The sequence below is a fragment of the Heloderma suspectum genome, chromosome 4, assembly GCF_057233095.1.
Source record: "Heloderma suspectum isolate Gila_16-S chromosome 4, 16-S_ref, whole genome shotgun sequence".
Taxonomy (NCBI): Eukaryota; Metazoa; Chordata; class Lepidosauria; order Squamata; family Helodermatidae; genus Heloderma; species Heloderma suspectum.
This window is the reverse complement of record NC_139461.1, coordinates 272269404-272283636: the sequence shown is the minus strand read 5'-3', so window position 1 is coordinate 272283636 and position 14233 is coordinate 272269404. Positions and strand designations below refer to the sequence as shown.

Sequence of the window (14233 nt, the reverse complement as noted above, 5' to 3'; positions counted from 1 at the left end):
AGCAGGACAGCCTCCAGGGTGGATTTTAAAAATACAGAACAACATTAACATGTCTTAACTTATGATCACATCCTTGGAAATGAGACCAACACTACTTTTAAACCACAGCAACAAATACGCACTTTCAATGTGCAAAGTGCTTAACAATGTGTGTGTGTGCTCACTCCATCCCTCCCACTCCCTGATTTAAGAGGCGCAAAGAGGCTTTCCAGACTTCTGTATGCCTCACCTCAAGGCAGCAAGGCATCTTCCCCGTCGCCACTATACTAGTACAGTGATCACACTACTGCTGCAGAATAAATGCTAGTGCCATCATAGTTCAAAAGTGGAAGTACGACCAGGGAAGGGATCTTGGGGCTGTGGTAGATCGCTCGATGAAAACGCCAACCCAGTGTGTGGTTGCTGTGAAAAGGACAAACTCCATGTTGAGGATCATTAGGAGAGGAGCAAAAATAAAATTGCCAATATCGTAATGACCCCATTCACACAATCAAGGTGGGGGAAATAAGCTACAGTGTCGGTTGTGTGCCGGGGGGATTTGCATAATTATCCTTGCCGGCATGGCTTGCCATGTCATGTGAACCTGGCGAGGGTGGCATGTTGCCATGGTTAACAAGCCACCCAGAACCCATGGGCTGTTTTAGGGTTCTGGGTGTCTTGTCAACCACAGCAGCGAGCCACTCTGCTGGGTTCACACAACACAGCAAGCTGTACTGGCGAGACCAATTGTGCAAATCCCCCCGGGATGCGACTGGTACACACAGTAGGGGAAATAAGCCACCATCTCTTATTTCCCCCACCATGATCGTACAAACCTGGCCAGTGTATTTATATAGCAATCTATGGCATGGCCACACTTGGAATACTGTGCACAGTTCTGGTCACCAACCTCATAAAGGATATTGTAGAACCAGAAAAGGTGCAGAAAAGGGCAACGGAAGTGAGAAAGGTGGCCTGAGCCATTCCCTTAGAAGAAAGGTTTTGGTGTTTGCGGTGTTTTAGCTTAGGAAAAAAAGTGAGTATGGGGACACATAATAAAAGTGCATAGAATTATGCATTCGTATTGAGAAACTAGTGGACAGGAACCAGGCGCGGTGCTTGGCAGGAATGGTATCTTACCCATACCACAACCCATGGCTTGCACTCATCGGAAAGCAGCCACAGAGAAAAAGGCAGAGATGGCGGAACTGAGTTTTTGAGCTCTGTAAACTAACAGCATATGGGGATGCAGGTGAGCTTCTCTCTAGGGATCTGACATGAACAGTGGTGCAGCTAGGTGATTTTAGGCCCTGGACTTAAAAGATCTTAGGAGGGCTCCCTATAGACAGCCATGTATATTACTTCTGTTGTGAAGCACGCAAATAATATTTCTCTTTGCCCTCCAACCACTGCTCCATGCTTTACAACTGCTTCTACATTCCTAATACTTCAGAACGACAGAAGTTTTTGCAAACCCTGATAAAAATTTACTCTGCGCATGTCCAGTGTTGCATTTTAAACTACTTAAATCATAGCGCCATCATGACTGCGGGAATAAAATGGAGCTTGCTTCTGCTTCCCTCATCACCTGCCACACTCTGTGTGGTCCCAAGGTCCAGCCCTGGCTGCACCATTGTAGCTGGGAGCAGTGGGTTTTGCTGTTGCAGAAGTATTAAGCTTTTCCTCCCACCTTTGCACACCTTGTATATTTGTAAATAAACTTAAATATTACAGAAACTCCTTAATCCTCCAGTTATTTCTCCTTCCAGAGGAAACCAAGCCCCAGGTAAGTGCTGCACACCTGGAAATTCTCACCATCAGGGAAGCAGGGGGCACATGTAACCGTATCTTACGGGGAAAGATCTTTGGTGTGTCCAAAATGCTCCTGCTCCAAATGACCTGATTCTCCACGGTTGACGCAATTATATGCACCCAACAGAACATAATGCACCAACCAAGGCGAATGAGGCAGAATGAAGCTACTGCAAACAATAATTAGCTGAACTGGTTGCGTGTGTGTGTTTTGGAGTTACATAAGTATGAACTCAGTAAGGTTACATCTATGTTGAGGCGACATAGGAGCTCCTTGTTAGTCATGACTTTGTCTTGCAAATATTGTCGTTTCCATGGGGAAATTTCTCAGTGCCTCTCTATTTTTATGATTTTTTCACATTACGCCTTTGAGATGAAGATTAGATGACTCAGGACATAAATCAAAGGGTCAGGCACCTAGGTCAAATGGAAAAAAAGGAAACAAAGGGGGGGCTTCCGCTTAGTATTGCTTCTTTGTGTTCCAGATTGCAGCTAGTAAGCCAGCAGAAGCCCAGGCCACCATTTTTTGTATTACATATTACATGTATATCCCACCCTTCCTGCAAGGAGGTCTGGGTGGTATACATGGCTTTTCCTCTACTGTTTTATCTTCATAACAACCCTGTGAGGTAGGTTACACTAATAGTGCCAGGCTCAAGATCAACCAATGAGCTTCATAGAATCATAGAATAGTAGCGTTTGAAGGGGCCTATAAGACCATCGAGTCCAACCCCCTGCTCAATGCAGGATTCAAATTCTGAGCTGGGATTTGAATCTGGATTTCCACAGCCCTAGTCTGACTCTTTAACTGTTATGCCACACACTGGGCGCGTTCACGTGACACACTAGCCCATGATGGGTGACTAGCCATGCAGGGTGGGTTGTTCTGCAAACAACCCACCCTGTGTGGTTAGCACACCCACCAGACGATCAGGCAAACAACCCACGGTGCGTGGCTTATTTGCCCCCTTGTCACTCCTCCCTCCCCCTCAGTCCTCCACCCAGCATCTCAGGGGACCTGGTGGCAGACGCATCTTGTTTGCTGCCAGGTCCCCCTTCCAGGCACCAATTGTGATCTTGATTGGAGTCAGAACCCTTAAAAAAAATTTCCTCTGGGAAATTGCACAAAAACAGGACCAGGAAAATGTTTTTGAACTTCCCTGAGCTCAGGAATGTGCATAAATGTTTTTTTAAAAAAACATTTTTTTAAAGCACCCCTGTGCCGAAAATGGTGGGGGGGAGGGGCAGAAATCCATCTCCATAGGGTTGCCTTGGGATTTTAAGCACCCTGTTTAAAGGTCCCAGGGTGGGGGTCTGGATTCCCCCCATCCAATTTTCAGCATGGGGCACTTTTCAATAATAAAAAAACACATTTGTGCACATTCCCCAGGCATGAGGAACTCTGGAAAAAAATTCCCCAACCCGTTTTTGCACACAAATGGGGCCAGGAAATTTTTTTAAAAGGGCTCCAACCATGATCAAGATCGAGATTGGATCTGGGAAGGGGGGCTTTGCAGGGGCAAAGGGTGTGTGTGACAGCCCTTCCATTTGGTCACCATTGCTGTCACTGGCAAGGGGGAAAGGGCGTGGGCAGTGGCTTGGCCGCAATTGCGAATGGAGATTGCAGGCCCACTCAGCAAGAGCGGCAGGGGTTTCTGTTGCTCTTGCTGAGCGGCTTGCTGCCCGCTGTCCTTTACCCACAATGGGTTGGGATGCCTGGGTTCATACAACACGCCCACCCATTGTGGGTAACACAACCCCTACTGCAAATTCGTTGGGTATCAGGATGGGTTATTTGAGATAAACAACCCACCCTGATAAGAATGGTCTGGGTTTGCATGGCATGCTAACCCATTGTGGGCAGTCACCCATGATAGGTTAGCTTGCCATGCGAACCCAATCACTGGCTCACCAAAAGCAGAAGCCTAGTCCTATGGTGCCATTGTAGCTGTTATGGTATACGTAGAGGCTCATGCTGAACTTAAGCAGCATTGCGTGTTTGTAAGGGACCTGATCAGTTCTGCTTCAATTCCCTGTATAAAGTCCTGTGCTCCCTTTCCTGCTGTACATCATCTCCCCACTGGTGCAATGTTGCGTCAGTATCGGGGAAGCAAGGCCACTCCGATGGCTCTTTGGATATGAAGCCAAGGGCTGGTATGGATGATTTTTTTTTTTTTTTAATGTAACAGGCAGTCTTAAGATTACATACGAAGGCCTATCTAGTCCAGCATCCTGTTTCCCATGCTGGCCAAGCAGATTCCCATGGGAAGCCTGTAACAGGACCTGAGTTCACCCTCCTGCTGGTGTTCTCCAGCAGCTAATATTGAGAGACATTCTGCCTCTGATACTGAAGGTAATATATATGGCCATCCGAACTAGCCAGTATTAATAGCTTTCTCCTCCATGAAATTGTCTGATTCCTTTTTAAAGCCGTTCAAGGTGGCAGACATCACTACGTCTTGTGGTACTGAATTCCACAGGCTGACTATGTGCTGTGTAAAGACGTACTTCCTCTTATCTGCCTTGAATCTCCCACCAATCAGTTTCATGGGATAACACCAGATTCTAGTGGCCACATTCAGATGACTGCCCCACAATCTCACTGGGGCTTCCTATTCTCTTCTTTAAGGGAAATGTTTTACCCAAACACAGGGTTTCACCCCTGGCAGTGTTCCACATTTAGAAGAGTAGCCCCTGTGTGCCTGCACCTCCATGGGCATACAAGTGGGGCTGGTTTAAGACATTTTGCTGCCTGAGGCAAAGGACAAGATGGTGCCCCCTTCCGTTCTGTGTACAAACGCTGGCTGGACTGGCACTTGAATCTTTCTTTGACACTGGCAATGGGACAGTATCATCCACCACAAATGAAGGTAGCAGGCTGGTTTAAGGGGCACAGGGCAGGGTGCGTGGCCCACAGCTCTCTCTCCTCCAACACCTTGCTGCCACCTCCCACCATCTGCGGCCTGAGGCAACTGCCTCACTCTGCCTAATGGTACGGTCGGCCCTGCATACAAGGTAAATAAACTTACAGGTGATTTAATGGCCATAGATTTGTCTAGCCAAAGCCTTTTCTTGGACACACTGTAAAACCTTGAAGGGAGCAATCCTATGGCCACTAGACACTGTGTAGAGGGCCATAGGACTTTGCAGCTTCATGGAACCAAGTTCGGAGCCAGGGCTCTGACCTTGGTTCCCAGAAACTGCATTCCCCGTCCCCTCCTCCACGCCCTCATAGCCAGCAGTTCTCTCCGTGCTGCCTACATCTCTGTGCTTGGAAACGGAGTGTGGAGATGGGAAAAAGGGGGCAGTCCTGAGGGCGGGAAGGGGAGGAGACCATGGAAGCTGTATTATGCAGCTTCCTATGCGCCTCCCAGCCTCCCCCCATCCTGCTCCAAAGCTCCCTGGCTAGACAGGCGAACTTGCCTCAGTCAAAAATGCAGGCCAGCTGAGCATGGATGAATCGTCTCTGTATTCTGGCCACCCTGCATTGGATAGTCATCAGCCTCTGAGTTTGGAGGCTGACAACTATCTCCATAGGATTGCACCCTTAATTGGACAGGCAATTACAGCCTAGGACCAAGCCTGTATGGGTCTGGGATTTTACCTTTAGTCGTTTTATTGGTTTAGCTGGTTTTAATTGGGCATCACGTGTGTATATTTTTTAACTTATTGCAACCTGCCTTGCTGCCTCTGAGATAGGGCAAGCTAGAAAATCTGAATAAAAAAGACTAGACAGAACATTGTCTGCATCAGAAAACACAGAATATATTTAAAATTAAAACTTTGAAAATTCTAAGGTAACAGAAATCCAAGGCCAAAATTGTTCCCATTCATTTATGTTTGTAATTATGTGGCAATGTTTCAAAATTAATTGACCGCCTACTTATTTAGTGTTTGAGGGAACTAGTGGGCTCCTACAGCTCTTTCTTTACCGTAGTTTAATAGCAGATCAACACTTTAAAACATTTAGACTGGATGTTCCTACATTAGAGTAGTCATGCAAGAGCACTCATGTAACCTTTTTTTTTTTTAAGTGGCTAAGGCTGTCCCCTGCCACTATAACAATTCACTGTACTACTTGGGGGTGTTTCCAGACAAGGCTTTTTATTGTGTAATCACCTTGCCTCAAACACAGAATTTTATGAGGGCCCCAGATGTCATTTTTCATGTGTAACCCTCCCATGTTTTCCCACTGCTTCTTCTGTCTTTTTTGTTACCAGAAAAATATCTGTTAAGGGGGAAAAGATGCAACCAGTGCACAATGTGTTTTGATTGTTTAACTTGGAAAAAAGGAGGGTAAGGGAAGACATGACAGAGGTGTACAAAACTATGTATGGTGCGGGGAATGTGGATAGGGATACTTTTTTCTTCCTCTCTCATAATACTAGAACCCAGTCATCCCATGAAGCTGAGTGGCAGGAGATTCAGGACAGATAAAAGGAAGTACTTCTTGACACAGCGCATCATTAAATGATGGAATTTGCTACCACAGGATGTAGTGATGGCCACCAATTTGGATGGCTTTAAAAGGGGGTTGGACAAATTCCTGGAGAAGAAGGCTATCAATGGCTACTAGTTTTGATGGCTATGTGGTACCTCCAGTACCAGAGGTAATATGCCTATGTGCACCAGTTACTGGGGAACATGGGTGGGGTGCTGTTGCACTCGTGTCCTGCTTGTGGGTTTCTGTCAACAGCTGGATGGCCAGTGTGTGATCAGAATGTTGGACTAGATGGACCCTTGGTCTGATCCAGCATGGCTGTTCTTATGATCTTATATTCTTATGATTGCTAGCACTAGGAGCCCTCCATCTGGAAGTATCCTGGCTGAACCATTATAATTTAGTTCTTTTCAGGCTATGTATTCCTCTTTTCCATCACTGGAGCACACATCTACTCTGATATGCAGGGTCTTTACAGAAAACAGGTAACACACACACACACTCCCCTGTGCATAGAAATCTAGATGTCAAGGAGAAAGGGTCTAGCCTACCTTTCTCCCTGATATGTGCGGAGATACCGTCTCCCCCCCCCCCGCCCCAACACACACACACGAGCGTTTAACTATGCAATACTCTCTCACTATCATCACTGTTCCCTGCAGTTTGAAGTGGTACAATCCAGGAACATTTTAACAACACGATCTGTTGGTTGTGTATGCTACACATTCTCTTTAAAAAAGTATCCCTTCAAATACTTTAGAGAGCCCATCTGTTTCAGGGGGATAGGATAGTGTGTTGTTTAGGGATGTTGGAGAATTCCGCCACGGACTCCAGTGAGGCCGGATTCTTTAGAATCTGGCCCCCCAGAGTGCGTAGCGGAATGGACTACCCCCCGCCACCCCCCAAAATCCCCCCCTGAACGGACTTACCTGGCAGCGGCGGCGGCTCCGGGTTGTCTTCCGGCTGCTTCTGGGCTGCGGCCGCAAATGGCAGCCACTACGCCAGCCGCCATTTGCATCCCTGCCAAGCCATGATAGGCTACGTAAGTATCTATGTAGCCTATCACGGCTTGGCAGGGATGCAAATGGCAGCTGGTGTAGCGGCCGCCATTTGTGGCCGCAGCCCGGCCATGGCCAGAAGTCCGGCTGCGGCCGGCCCTGGCCAGTGGCTCCATGGCCTTGCCGCGGAGCAGAGTGAAGCCAGCCAGGGAGGATTCCGGGGGGGGGGGGAGGGACAGTTTGCCTCCCCCCCCCCACGGACTGCCAGCCGAAACGGGGTGTTTCGCACACCCCTAGTGTTGTTGGTGATGGACTGAGGCTAGTACATTTATAGCCCTACAGCTATAGGCTTCTTTTATATTATCTAAAAAGGTATCCCTGCACATGTTGGGGAGAAAACCCTAACATGGCAGGGAGAAGGCTATACTAGAACCTTTGTCCCTGAATCTAGATTTCTATGCACAGGGATGCATGTGTGCATCTAAAAAGACTGTGAGCCGAAAGCATACAGGAACATTGGGAGAAAACATCGGGAGAAAACCCTAACATGGCAGGGAGAAGGCTATACTAGAACCTTTGTCCCTGAATCTAGATTTCTATGCACAGGGATGCATGTGTGCATCTAAAAAGACTGTGAGCCGAAAGCATACAGGAACATCGGGAGAAAACATCGGGAGAAAACCCTAACATGGCAGGGAGAAGGCTATACTAGAACCTTTGTCCCTGAATCTAGATTTCTATGCACAGGGATGCATGTGTGCATCTAAAAAGACTGTGAGCCGAAAGCATGCGGGAACATCGGGAGCTGCCTTAGACGGAGTCAGACCACTGGTTCGCCTAGCCTGGTGTTGTCGACACTGACGGGCAGCGGCTCTCCAGGGTTTCAGGCTGGATTCTTTTCTAGCCCTACCAGGAGATGCTGGGGATTGAACCCAGATCTTCTACATGCCAACCATGTGCTCTACCACTGAGCTATAGCCCCTCTTACTGAGCTATGGTCCCTCCCTGCTGCAGCAGCCTTGCTGAAACTAAGCAGGTCTGGATCTGGCCATTGCTTGGATGGAACCTTGCCTGGGAATCCTATGTCCACATCTTTGAGTTTTAGCACCGCTAATGAAAAGGCCTGGTCCTGCTATGCCCTTTCCCTTTAACCAATTTTCTACGGTAACAGAGAAGATGGAAGAAGTAGTGGGAAAACACAGTAATGTTATGAGTGGAAGACGTTGTTTGGATCCCCCATAAAATCCCAGGAACGAAGCAGAGTGACGGTGCCATCAGTTTAAACAGTCACTTCTCCCCTCCTCTAGGTATCTCTTGGGCCTAACTGATACATTCCATCAGCGGCACGGTTGCTCCTTGGAATCACAGCTGTGTGGCTAGGGCTCCATGTGGTTATGAGAATGTCTGAATCCCCTTCCCACACGGGCCTATCAGCTCACACTGGGAAGTCATCGTGACTGTTCCTTCCTTGGGGGCTGGCAATGCCGATATGGATACTTCTGTGATATGCTTTAGACTGACGCAAATGCAGGGCCAGCTCCAGGTTTCCAGGGGTCGGGGTAGGCACTGAGCCTGGCAGCTCAAGGGGTTGGCAGTGGTCCCCTTGATGGGCTTCGGCCTCAGCAGGTCCTTGATGACGCTGACCCGTGGCCTTGCATACACGGGACGCGGATTCGAACCTTCCTGCAGCAGTGTGGAGCCCTAACCATGCAGTAGCCATTTGGGATGGCTGCCGCCCCACTGAAATGCGCCCTTGCATCGGGCCTTTGAGCCAAAGTCCTCCTGTCCCACAAAACTCCCAAAGCAGAGCCCATACAGGTGACCATTTGAACAACGCCTTCCGGCTGCATTGGATGGGGCTGTGAGATCACTGGCCAAACAAGCGCGCACCCTTGGGGACGGTTTGTGCGGGCACCAGGCCACGGGGAGCAGCAGGGAGGGAGGCCCCCGGCTCCGCGCCCACGGCTCTCCGTCGGCCAAGCGCCGCCGCCGCCCTCGCCTCCCTCCCCCCCTCCCCTTCCTCTCCAGGCACCTGCTCCGCTCGCCCCGCGCCTGCCTCCTGCCGGGCCTCTTCACCCAGTCACTTCCGGAGCAGGATCCGCGGCTGAGCGGGCGAGCGGGCGGGCGGCGAACCTGCTCGCCTGGCCGGGGAGGCGCGAGCGGGATGGCGGCGGCGGCGGCAGGAGCGGGAGGCGCCGCCTCGGCTGCAGGGGCTGCCGAGAAGGAGGCGAGCCAGCAGAGCAGCCTGGGCGCCTACTCGCCCGTGGACTACATGAGCATCACCAGCTTCCCCCGGTTGCCCGAGGAGGAGGCGGGCAGCGCCAGCGCCGCCGCCGAGAGCTGCCTGCGCTCCAGGAAGGAGGAAGATGCGTTCCTGGCAGAGCAGGACACCGGTGAGAGCGGAAGCGGACGGACCCCCGCCTGCCTGCCTGCCTGCCTGCCTGGTCCCTGCATCCTCCATCCGACCATGCAGCCAGCCACGACTCCGTCCATGCGCCATCCCCCGACCTCCCGCCCACCCCCGTGGCTTCCAGCCTTTCGCCATCCGTCTGGCCCCCGAGCGTCCCCTCCCACCGCACTGTCCCGCGCCCCGCATCTCTCCTTCAGCCTCTTGCTCTCCGGATGCCCCCTCCTGCGTCATTCCTTCCTCCTCCTCCTCCTCCCCACCCAGAAGCACCTGGCATCAGCACAGGGCCCTTTCCGCGGTGCAGCCACCCCTGCATCCCTCGCCACGGTGCAGCTGACCTCCCCGGCTGCCCCTCCTCTGCCTCCCCCAGCCGAGCTGCCCCCTCCTCCGTCTGCCTCCCCACTTCTTTGCAGCCATCTTTTCCCGTTTGGCCTCCTCCTCTCCCCACCCACCCACCCATATCAGGCGGTGGTGCTGTGTGTGAGCATCTTTCTGCCCATGTATCGTTTTGCTGCCTCCTCCTTCTACATTCCTGCTGTTTCCTTTCCCTTCTCATTTCTTTCCCATTCCCTTCATTCCTATTCATCCCCCTTTCCCCATCTCATTCTCTGTACCTTTTCAGGTCCCTTGTACTACTTTTCCTCTACGGGGGCAATAAAGTAAGGAACTTTATTGCGCCACCGCACCCCGTTCCCTCCAAATCCTGCAGCTGACACACTATACCTGCTGCCCAATTGCTCTCCAAGGAATGTTTCCTTATGCTAAAGCAGTCTGCTTCCATCCTCATTATCTTCCGAACTCTCCCACCTCCTTTGAAAAGGCCTGATTTTGATTAAGAAAGCTTTCTGGATCTTACGGTTTTCCTTCTGTTTCCCTCCCTCCCCCGCTGTAGTTGGGGGTATCTGGATGAGCTTCCCCCAAATTTTGATCTTCAGAATGCTGCTAAGTTTATTATTGAGCCTAGTCACTGCAACCAACAAAGAATGTAGACAGACCTTAGTCCCAGGGCTTCCAGCGTGGTCCCCGTGGGTGCCAATGTGCCTTGTGACACCTCTCTTGGTACCCGCCAGACTCCCTGTCCCTCCTGATTTTAATTTTATTTGAGATTTTAAAAATTAATTTGTTTAACTGGGAGGTTAGCTTGCTGTGAAGCAAAGTGCTGCCCTCCAGTGCCATCTTTATTGGGGTTCAAAAGTGTAGTTTTGTGCTTTGGAGCTCTGCCTTGGACTTAGGTTCTCGGGCAAGTTACTTTTCTTTTAAGACTCGCCAGTTTGTCTTCTTGGAAATGAGCATTTTGTGTCTGGCCATGCCTGCTATGGCAGCCATTTTATGAGTTGGCAAGCTCCCCATAGCTGTCATTTTGTGAAAGCACCCAAAACACTCTCCCAAAATTCCAAATGTGCCCACCAACCCAAAGAGGTTGGGGACTCCTGCTGAGGTCCTATGCAGGTGTTCAGCAGTTAGAAGTTAAGTGGGTAGGGACTGTGGGGCACACCTGCCAGCCCCATATGTGTCCCAACCTTTCTAGCCCTGATCTCCCCGTGTTGATCTGGTAGGTGTGATGCTTAGAATCTTCCCTGTGATTGGAAACCCTGACACAGGAAGGGTAGGCTGAATAGGATAGGGACCATGGGGTTGGCATGACCCTGTGCTCCGTACACATTCAAGCCGTAAGGGTGTTAGGCTGAATGCCTGCATAGAGCTATTGTGTGGGTATCCTTTTGTTCTCTACTGCTTGAAAACTAGGTGGAGATGACTGGATTAGATGAGAGAGACAGAGACAGAGAGAGAGGCAGAGAGGAGAGCCAATGAGTACACTGAAAGTATATTAAGGGTAGAGTTTTCTATTGCTTTACTAGGTTTTGGCAAAACTTCAGATTACCCTTTCTATCTTTGCATCAGATCCATACTGCGAGAGCCAGGGGAAATTTGGCAGAGATAGCCAAGACCTGCACAGCACCCTAATTTCAGATTCTGCTGTTTATTACAATGCAGTTTTACAGGGACAATGTGCAGAGTAGAGTTTCCAATTGCCCAAAGAGGCAACAAGCAAAACTTCCATTGTGGTGCTCCTTCTTTCTCCCTGTCTCATCATTGTAGTTCTCTGAGCCACCCCATGAAGCTGATTTGCAGAGGTTTGGGGCTGACAAAAGGAAGTCCTCCTTCATGCAATGTGCAAATAGTATGGTGTTCATTGCCAGCAGCTTGGATTGCTTTTTTACAAGGATTAAGCAAACATGGAGGATAGCTCATGATAGTTAAACAGAACCTTAGTGTACAGAGGCAGTATATTTGTGAAGTCAAATGCTGGGCATAAATCACACAGGAAGGCAGGGAAGATTGTACTTGGCGGGTATACTTAGGGCACAATCCTGTGCATGTTTAGACAGAAAAAGGTCCTACAATTCCCAGCATGCCCCAACCATCCATGGCTGGCTGGGGCTTGCTGGGAATTGTAGGGCCCTTTTCTGTCTAAACATGCACAGGATTGTGCCCTTTGTAACTAGTTTTATGGATGTTATCCTGCATATTAAGCCCTTGCTTGTTCAGGCAAATGCCTGAATAGGGCTCTTGATTCACCATATTCCGAGAATTCCTCCATTAGGACACATGTTAGAGAATTCGCAAGACTGAGAATTCACAAGGTGGTGATGGCCACCAATTTGGATGGCTTTAAAAGGGGATTAGACAAATTCCTGCAGGAGAAGGCTATCAGTGGCCGCTAGTCTTGATGGCTCTGTGCTACCTCCAGTACCAGAGGCAGTATACCTATGTGCACCAGTTGCTGAGGAACATGGGTGGGAGGGTGCTGTGGCACTCATGTCCTGCTTGTGGGTTGCCAGTTGACAGCTGGTTGGCCACTGTGTGAACAGAATGCTGGACTGGATGGACCCTTGGTCTGATCCAGCATGGCTCTTCTTACATTCTTATGGGATGTTCAACAGACCAAAATCAATGCAAAAGCCAACTTGTATTGATTTCAGTCTGTAAACACAGGCCACCAAAACGTAACGACCCAGTTTGCATGACACGCTGGGGCTCACCAGGGGTTCATAGAATCATAGAATAGTAAGGCTGGATGAGGCCTATCAGACCATCGAGCCCAACCCCCTACTCAATGCAGGGGGGGATCCAATTCAGAGCATCCCTGACAAGTGGCTGTCCAGCCCCATCTTGAATGCCTTCAGTGCGGGAGACCCTGCTACCTTTAAGCCATGGTGAGCTGCAGTGCACGCAAGGCATGATTTGAATATGCCCCACATGCATGGCCATATGGGTTGTCGTGTCGCATGAGCCTGGCCATCGGGGGTTATGCGAGGGTTAACAAGCCAAGGTTGCGTAACCCTCACACAATCCCAATGGCCAAGTTTGGACCACACGGCAATTGGAGGTTGCATATTCGCAATGGCGGCCGGCACGCCCCACGGCTCATTGAGGGTTAAATAACCCACATTGGGCTGTCATGTTGTGAGAACCGCCCACTGACTCTTTATATGTTGGCAGAATGAACTGATTCTGGTAAAAATTCTGACATTTTCAGATAGACTTTTTGACCTTTCCCTTTTTCTCTTCTTTCTCAGAGCTGCTTCACGTGTAACAATAAGTAGTAAAAACCAAAATCCCCCCTCCTGCCATTTTCCCTCAAATATTGTACCCTTGCAAAACCTGAGTCTGATTTCTTTGGAGTGGGGAGAGAAAATGTGGGGTGTATATGTTACCACTTACCTTACTTAACCTTACAAGGTGGCCAAGGTGTTTTCCATGTTTTTCTTGCTTTTAGAAGCTTTTTTCAGAGCCTCGTACTGCTGTCCGTGGCATGAGGCTTTCTCCATAGCTTCCCACTGGTTGCACATGCTGGGGGTCTTGGGAGTGATGTGATGCCACATGATGTGGTGTTGCTGCCAAGGCCTCCCAGAGAGTGCAGCTGGCGGGAATCTGCTGCGAGCAATGCTTGAAAAGCAAGACACCCCCCCCCCCAGAAAACCCTCCGCCTTCTCACAAGATTAAATAAGGTAAGTGGCACGCGCCTTGAAATTTCAGAGAACTCCCTCCCTCCATTATCTTTTTTTTTTTGGGGGGGGGAGGTTCATTTTGTCCCAGCTATCCAAGGAAAGGTTGAATAAAGAAATGCTCAAAATGTTCAGCCCAGCTCCAGAAAGTTGAAACATGAATCACACACATCGTTCCTTTCCCTGTGTCAACTATTATGTGGAAAGTGAGGCTGAAAGTGAGACTCCCCTAGGATGAGCCCATAACCTATGCACCCAAAGTAGCTTCTGCAGCCAACACATCTCACACTGGCCAAAATCCTTGAGTCCTACTTTAAACTAGATGCAAAGATAGAGAAAGCTCATGTCACCAGTGCCTCCTCTTTTGCTGCTTTATAGCACATGAAGCATCTCTTGGAAGATTCAGGGTGCTGAACCTGTGATGTAAAGGAAGTGCTTTATTTTTATTTCATTGTCTCAGTCTGGCGATATCACCTCCTACGTTTTCATATTTTTCACTTTCATTTCACCAGATCATCCCAGCTTCTAAGTGAAACAGTGTGTACGTGCATTTTTAAAATCTTGTTATTATTTCTAAAGTTTGAAA

The 14233-nt window shown here is 49.4% G+C and overlaps 1 protein-coding gene across 1 annotated transcript in view; it reads left to right on the top strand.

Annotated features, from left to right (window-relative positions):
* The first annotated feature begins 9314 nt into the window (after positions 1-9314).
* Positions 9315-14233, top strand: part of GGT7 (gamma-glutamyltransferase 7) — a 51829-nt gene continuing 46910 nt past the window's right edge. The window contains exon 1 of the mRNA XM_084848366.1: positions 9315-9623. Coding sequence (XP_084704492.1) covers positions 9395-9623 — 229 coding nt within the window. The 5' untranslated portion in view covers positions 9315-9394. The remainder of the gene's footprint in view (positions 9624-14233) is intronic.